The sequence below is a fragment of the Oncorhynchus clarkii genome, chromosome 5, assembly GCF_045791955.1.
Source record: "Oncorhynchus clarkii lewisi isolate Uvic-CL-2024 chromosome 5, UVic_Ocla_1.0, whole genome shotgun sequence".
In the NCBI taxonomy this organism is placed as follows: Eukaryota; Metazoa; Chordata; class Actinopteri; order Salmoniformes; family Salmonidae; genus Oncorhynchus; species Oncorhynchus clarkii.
The window spans coordinates 61,517,808-61,526,017 of NC_092151.1; the positions used below are offsets into that span (position 1 = coordinate 61,517,808).

The 8,210-nt window shown below is 40.0% G+C and overlaps 1 protein-coding gene across 2 annotated transcripts; it reads left to right on the forward strand.

Annotated features, from left to right (window-relative positions):
* Window positions 1-580: 580 nt before the first annotated feature.
* On the forward strand, window positions 581-6,401 carry LOC139409154 (E3 ubiquitin-protein ligase RNF126-like). Of its 2 annotated transcripts, XM_071153925.1 has the most exons (10): window positions 581-623; window positions 974-1,048; window positions 2,234-2,292; window positions 2,483-2,543; window positions 2,764-3,002; window positions 3,830-3,898; window positions 4,040-4,109; window positions 4,267-4,360; window positions 4,523-4,638; window positions 4,877-6,401. In XM_071153925.1, the coding sequence occupies exons 2-10, from the start codon at window positions 974-976 to the stop codon at window positions 5,030-5,032; spliced, it is 939 nt and encodes a 312-aa protein (XP_071010026.1). In that variant the 5' UTR covers window positions 581-623; the 3' UTR covers window positions 5,033-6,401. The 2 variants fall into 2 exon arrangements, with proteins under 2 accessions (XP_071010026.1, XP_071010025.1); XM_071153924.1 differs by lacking the exon at window positions 581-623 and having other exon boundaries at window positions 936-1,048.
* The last annotated feature ends 1,809 nt before the right edge of the window (window positions 6,402-8,210 follow it).

Sequence of the window (8,210 nt, forward strand, 5' to 3'; positions counted from 1 at the left end):
ACAGAGTAGGCGCTCCCTACTACGACAGGCTGTGGTCTATAAAGGGTTAGTTATAAAAAAATATACTTGTTAGTAGACCTATACTGTGAATAAATGCTATATTTTTATTTTGTTTTATTTGTTTATGTTCCGTTCACATAATACAATTCAAACGTATGCAGTAAGGTGTCTAACAGAATATACTTGTCAAAAACAAATGTAGACATTAATAAATGCATTTATATAGCTTCCAAAATATGGCTGCACGGTGGCTTCAATACAGAGCCCCCTGTCAGTCAGCCAGGGTTTATACACATCAATTGTAAAATCCCCCAAAATATGTAATAGAATAGACCAGCATTATCTATTTTTTTAACTGGACTCTGGATCTTTTAGTATTACATAAGGTGAAAGGAAGGTTGCCAATAGGTTCTCAACTGGTCACTAAATGTTCCACAATCCTGTACATTAATATGAAGAATACTTTACCTACTGAGGGGCAATATTTGCTGGAGATCAGCAATAAAACAATATACTTAGGACACAAAAGCGCCACCATGTGGCAATACTGCGTAGACCCGCCATCAGAAAAGTGAAATAGAACATAGCGCTTCATTATTCCCCGGAATTTCTTTAGTTATAATGTATGTTGTTCATGTTATTATTATTATTATTTTTAACTATCAGAAATGCATATTGGCTTAGTATTGCTTCTTACCTTATCATTATACAACAAACATCAGTGAAGCACATGAAGATGTTTTGTATTGCTAATTTACTGGAAACTAAGTGCAACGAAAATGCTAATTTAGGCCTAAATAAATATGCCATTGTTTTTCTTTAGCTACCTACTGAATAATACAGATTTAAGACATTTGATGTATTTCATTATAGCGCGTCGTACATTCACTGAGACGTAATGCCTATATTATAGTGAGCGAATGATTATTGTCCCCTTCATTTCGCCGTACATTCTCCCTCTACAACCAAAAAGATGGCAGAAGCACCTCCATGGCCCAGACAGTTTTTCTGTCACAGATGTTCGGAAGAGATCAGCCCTCGCCTCCCGGTAAGTGACGTTGACAAGAAGCAAGAAGTTAAAGACAATAGTCGTGGAGAGTAGATACATTGATGTTGGTCTTGGACGTTTGGAGTCCTTCGCATTTCTAGCTAGCTAACAGCCACTCTGGCTAGTATCTAGCTAAGCAGTACGCTAACGTGAGCTAACTAGATTGTCCATGTCTGGCAACTGACAGTTATCTAATGAGAACTAGTTAGCTAATATTTTAAGCTGGAAGGATGGTGTGTGAAATCAGAGACTCGCTATCTAGTTAACCAACTAACCTAACCGTATCTGATATGGTTTTCGGTTAAGATGGCTAGCTAATTAGCCAGCCTGTCTAGAGTTGCGTCGGTTGTAACTAGCTACTGTAACTAGCTTGGCTGTGTACGTGCTAACTAGTTTACTTAGCTAGGGCATTACATGTATGCAAGATATAAATGTGACTCACATATCTAGCTAGCAAGAAATCAGACATGATGGGACAAGCACTCTTAGCCAAGGAATGCATCAGAACGTCCTTTATCAGTCAGCAATGCTTGGCAATGGCATGTGATGACAGTTACGTCCAGATTAGCAATGAATGATTACTAAAGGATTTCATTCAGTGTCCAAACATCCTGTAGGCCTTATGACTACATCCAGATCAGCTGCAGCAGAGGACGATTTGTATTTAGCTGGTCGTGAGATATTGATTTAATTAACCATTCTCTCCAAGGAACAGTTTATTGTAAATATTTCCATTATGGCATTAAGGTTTTCTCTAGAAAGCGTAGACATAGGTTGGTCATTTGCTGGCATATTCCAATGCCAAATGTAAAATATTATGTCTAGTGTTGAAATGCTAGTCAGTGACAATGGCATGTTGCATTCTTTCTGTGTGTGTGCCATTCAGTTAAATCACACCAGCATAACAGTCAGGGCCTGGAACAATCTGTCACAGAATACTAAAGGTGTGTCTCACAATGAAATGTTCATCTGTAGGCTTTCCCCAGTTTGGTACTAATGACAACTGAATTACATACTGAAAACATTTCAAGTCCTTCCAGGATTATTTGTTGATTATGCTTGTTCTTTGAAGCTGTCCACGTTCATAGTTGAATGTAGTGAAGTAGGAATTCAATAGCTATATGCTCAATGTGTGGTAGTGAATGTGAAAAGGACACCTAAAGTCATTGTAATATTTGTTTGCAGGATTACACATGTCCACGGTGTGAATCTGGCTTCATCGAGGAACTGCTGGAGGAAAGAAGGTTTGTTAAATGTGTGATGGCAGGCATACTGTTGACATTCTGATTAAAGATTTCAATTGATTTTGTCACTTGGCATCACAGAACGTTTCACCTATGATTACATCAATCTGGTCAAGAGGGTGTGCACAAATATAAAAACATCTTTCCAAAATTGCTAACTGTTATTTTCTATGTTTCTCTTCCTGAACAGCAGTGAAAATGGGTCCACATCCACCATCTCCAGCGGTGATCAGAACCAACAGTCGTTAGAGGTTTTTGCAGCTTATTCATTCTGCTTATTGATAAACCCAGGCTAGACCATGATATTATCTTATCAAACACAAAAGCACGCCTCTGTGCATTCTGGAAAGATTCCATCAGTTGAATTTTGATGTAGTTGGGATTTCTGTTGACTATTAACATTGAATAATACAGAAAGAACTCCAAGTAATTTATGAATGCGGCTGTATGTTAAATGTCATTTTCTTGTAGAATGTGGACTCTTCACACATGGCTACATTCCCATCGGGTTACGGACAATTTGCTCTGGGTGTCTTTGACGACTCCTTTGATTTTGGAGCGGGGCAGGGAACAGAGGACAACCGCGACACAGAGAACCGGCGGGAACAGGAGTTGGCATCACGGCAGCGTTACGGCGCCAGGCAACCTCGCGGCCGCCATGACATCCGGGGACAGGCAGGGAGACATGAGGGAGTGCCCACTCTAGAGGGGTAAGCTCAGTGACTTGTGGGACCTTTTTAACTTTATACATGTCAGCAGTTCCCAGTGACAGGCTTGTCTCTTCATCTGAGCTTTGATGATTTAAATAAAATCAAATGTATTTATATAGCCCTTCGTACATCAGCTGATATCTCAAAGTGCTGTACAGAAACCCAGCCTAAAACCCCAAACAGCAAGCAATGCAGGTGTAGAATCACGGTGGCTAGGAAAAACTCCCTAGAAAGGCCAAAACCTAGGAAGAAAACTAGAGAGGAACCAGGCTATGAGGGGTGGCCAGTCCTCTTCTGGCTGTGCCGGGTGGAGATTATAACAGAACATGGCCAAGATGTTCAAATGTTCATAAATGACCAGCATGGTCCAATAATAATAAGTCAGAACAGTTGAAACTGGAGCAGCAGCACGGCCAGGTGGACTGGGGAAAGCAAGGAGTAATCATGTCAGGTAGTCCTGAGGCATGGTCCTAGGGCTCAGGTCCCCTGAGAGAGAGAGAAAGAAAGAGAATTAGAGAGGGCACACTTAAATTCACACAGGACACCGAATAGGACAGGAGAAGTACTCCAGATATAACAAACTGACCCTAGCCCCGCGACACAAACTACTGCAGCATAAATACTGGAGGCTGAGACAGGAGGGGTCAGGAGACACTGTGGCCCCATCCGAGGACACCCCCGGACAGGGCCAAACAGGAAGGATATAACACATGGCTACATTCCCATTTAGCTTGTCAACCATGTTCTATGTAAGCAATGATGAAATTAGGTTTCATTTTTGGATGCATGCAGAACATAATCATGTTTTTTTTTGTCATCTTGTGTAGAATCATTCAGCAGCTAGTGAATGGAATAATCGCCCCTACGGCAATGCCAAATATTGGTGTGGGACCCTGGTGAGTATAATTAGTCTCAGGATACTGGGATGTACTATGCCCCCTTTTTAAATACATTTTTTATGTTAAACTTTGAGGTCAGCCAACTGACTCTTTTTCTTCCATCTGACACGGTTGTTTTTTTAATATTTATTTTTATAGGGGCGTGCTCCACTCAAACCCCATGGATTATGCCTGGGGTGCCAACGGACTAGATGCAATCATTACACAGGTACGTATTGACTGTTTACCACTCACATTATTAAAGTTTCTAAATTAACTGTCAAAAAGCACACATGCCTGCATATTTGCATTGTGAAAATGGTTGCGTTTGGACAGCAAGATCTGCGCGGTATGAAATAAAAATGTATTTTTTATGTGTCCCTTAGTTATTAAATCAATTTGAGAACACTGGCCCTCCGCCAGCTGACAGGGACAAAATCAAGAGCCTTCCCACAATCCCAATCACACAGGAGCATGTTGGTGAGTGACCCTAAACATTAACACACATGTACAGCACAGTCAATTGCATCACCTGTGGGCTGGACTTGTTGTGGTCTTGTTCTTTTTCTACGGAAGTCAGTGAGTCATAGGGTTTGGTGGTGTTTTTAAGCCATTTACATCTTGAATTTGTTTTGTTTCCAGTCTCAGGTCTAGAATGTCCAGTGTGTAAAGAAGACTACAGTGCTGGAGAAAATGTTAGGCAACTTCCATGTAATCATTTGTTTCATAATGATTGCATAATACCTTGGCTTGAACAGGTAAGACCTTTCCACTCATATGCCCTTCTTTTAGTGCTATCATTGACAAAACCTATATGACCTTACACCCCCCCCCCCACACACACATCACCTAACCACAAACATATATTGGCCCACATATATTCTCCTAGGCAAGTTAAGTGGTCAGTAAAAACTACTGGCCCTACTTTAAATTCTTGAAGATGACTGATTTATATAGTGATGTCTTCTGTGTTTGTGCCACTGTGTGCTTCCACAGCACGACACATGTCCAGTGTGCAGGAAAAGCTTGAGTGGACAGAACACCGCTATGAATCCTCCAGGTCTATCAGGGATGAACTTTGCTGCGGCCTCATCCCCTACACCCCCGTCCTCCACTTCAACCAACAACGAGAACTCAGCCAACAACTGCTAAAAAAACATGATCCACCTCACACCACCCTGTGAACTGCCCTGAGTGGGTGCCAGTCTCTGGCTGTAGAGGGGAACTAAGAGCACACACCCAGTCTCATTCTCACTTGGAGCGCTGTCTCACACTGGACTGGAGCCAGCAGGAATCCAATCAAATGAAAGTTGATGCGTTTCTTCTCCACCTGAGGCTCTCCTCAAGCCTTCAGGAATGGTGCGCCCCCTGACCCCCTGCCTGGGGGAGAATAGGAACATTAGGGGGGGGTCACTCTGGATAACCTCATCATGCAACAACAGATCAAGTCAGTTAGTCCTGCATTCTGAGGGCAGACAAGGGTGGGAGGTTTTTCTGGTCTCTTACCAAGACAGTTGTTTTACAATGAGAGGTATATTCATTTTAATACTTTGGATGCACAGCAATTTGTGAAAAAGGATAAATATATTGCATTCACTTTTTTTTTTAAAGTAGCATCCATATCTGTACAGTTGTAGGCCTCAAAATGGAACTTTCAGGAGTGGAGGAGAAAGGAGGCTAAGTATAGGATGTCTACTTGGTTTGGATTCTGCATCTTGTTTCCATGGATTGGAAACATCTTATCAAATTTTAAGTTTAAGTTTTTTTTTAACAACAGTACATATGAATTTATCATTCATACTCAAACAATAACAACCCTACATAAACAAAAGACCAATAAACCGATGCACACACATTTCAACCAACATCGACGACATTACACCTGTTCCCACCGCAACCATACACATCACGTATGTCTCAACCATACACATCACGTATATATCTCAACTACACTCCCCCTTCATCCCCTGGAACTTTCCAGTGCTTGTAGCACTATGCCATATGGCCTCAAATTGCACTGTTCTGATTCTTTGTAGCCCACACCTTTTTAAAATATTTAAATAATTTGATTCATCCACTGTGGTAGTGATGGAGGATAATTTTATTTCCAGTTTGAGTATAAGTATGGTCCATCTGATTTGGGTATCTCAGTTTCTTACTGACTTAAGTTGCACTGATATCATTGTTTTGCTCTTTCAATTAAGAAACAAACTACATTTGGCTTGGGGCTTTTTGGAAAATTTATTTGGATGCTGGATTGTCAAATGTTACTGAATTCCTCTAACTACAGAGGGAAAATCCATTGTAGTTAACCTTCTAGACATTCTAACTCAGCCTCTTCTTATTCAATCATACATAATCAGTGAGTTTCAGTGCATTTTTTTTTCTACATGAAGTTAAATGTAAAAAAAATCACAAAATTAAGTGAAATATTGATTTGCAGATTATGTAAACCCCTGAACAAAACAATCCATTTGAAAATAAAGATGTTTTGGGTGCTACCGCTCAATATTCAAGTGAATGATTCTATATTGGTTTATTTAAATATATAAGCTTATCATAAACATGTATGGATGGACATTTAATGCTCGGTAGTTCAAACATCTATATAATCTATATATTGTCCCAGAAATGATAATGCTATCAGACCAATATCTTATTACTCATGGGTTATCTAGTAGATTTCAGTCACTCAGTGTCTATTACTTATGCATTTCCTCATGACGACATGGGTTTGACACTAGGTGGGAGTGTAATACAAAATGGCTACTGTTTGTCACGCAACCCTCTGATGTGGTTGCCTGAAACAACTATTCATACAGTTTGGAATTGTAGGTAATTGTTTTGTCACCCTATATAAAACAAAGCCTTGTTGCATAATGGACATAACGATTGTTTTCAAGGGCTATAATCAACAATTATTCTGGGACGGTGTCTCATACTCCCATTTAGAGCAATGATATAACATTTACTACCCTGAGAAGTTGTGAACTCACCAGAGGGTAATACAATTAACTCATTAATGACCAACACTGGAAATTACACACCCCTCTTTGGCAAGGTGTTTGGTTAAGGGAAAATAATTGTTGTCCAGTTTTTTTTTTACTTGTGAGATCCAACAAAGGGCATGTCTTGGATAAATGTTACACAACAAATCCAGTGCCTGCTGTATTTTAGGACCAAATATTTAATTATACGGTATCTAATGTACTTTAAGTATCATTGAATATGCCTATTGTACAATACATCCAATGCAACATTGGTACCTCTCTTTTAATATGAACATCAGGAACAAGTTCATATTTTTAGCTTCTAAAACCGAGTAATTTGTAAATTTGCAAGAGTAGACATGGCAAGTCTTATAAACTTATATTTGAAGAATTGCTTGCCACGATTCTGTTTATATTATAATACAAAACAATTGCTCAAGCTGTCAGTTCCTCCAAAGAAATGTAGTGGGTCTCTAGATTCATTGCCACTGATACACCTACATATTAAGTGAGATTTCCTGAACCACTTTAAGAGTAAACCATATAAATGGTTGTCTGTTATTGTGCGAGAATAACATCCATGAGTAACATGCCCAAAATGTTTTAGCATTTGCTTTGTTGTCATTTTCCGAGGGGGGTTTTGTCAAAAACCGTATGAATTCCCAATCTGGCCCTCATACCATCATGGCCTCCTAATCATCCCCAGTTTCAAACTGGCTAATTCATCCCACCTCCTCTCCCCTGTAACTATACCCCAGGTACTTGCAGTAAATGGGAAATTGTTCTTAGGCAATTTACCTGGTTAAATAAAATAAATGAAGAAACTGCTAACTCAATAGGCGATGTCATGGCGACGTTGGCTAGCTAAACTCATGCGCAGCAACACGTCATCGGGTCTAACTGTGGCCTTACTGAGCATGTACAGGCCGTGAACTTAAAAGCAGTGGACGTTGAACACATTTATAGCGGCAAAAAAATATATAACCATGGTATGTATGAAAGGGATAATTATCTCGGGGCTCTATGCGTTCTCTGGAGAATAATGCAACTCCGTGGAAGGTCAGTTCCACTCTGCTAACGTCGTGGAACACATCTTCCACGTCGTTCATTATTTTCCACAGAACGCATAGCCCCAGCCCTTCGTTGATTATCCCTTCCATCTGTACTGTTTTGGGTGGATGACTATTTAGAGTTTAAATACATCTGTATCTTTACAATCTAACTACATAGGCCTATCTGTGTGATCCACATTTCCATAGAGTAAGATTTTTTTGTTGACTCCATGTAATCACATTTGTTACAATTCCATGTTGCACAATCACAAACAATAATGAGGAAGG

Coding starts and splice junctions, on each gene's coding strand:
- LOC139409154 (XM_071153925.1), top strand. CDS start 974: ATGGCAGAAGCACCTCCATGGCCCAGACAGTTTTTCTGTCACAGATGT. Junction 2,544..2,763: donor AGAACCAACAGTCGTTAGAG/GTTTTTGCAGCT, acceptor ATTTTCTTGTAG/AATGTGGACTCTTCACACAT. Junction 3,899..4,039: donor AATATTGGTGTGGGACCCTG/GTGAGTATAATT, acceptor TTATTTTTATAG/GGGCGTGCTCCACTCAAACC.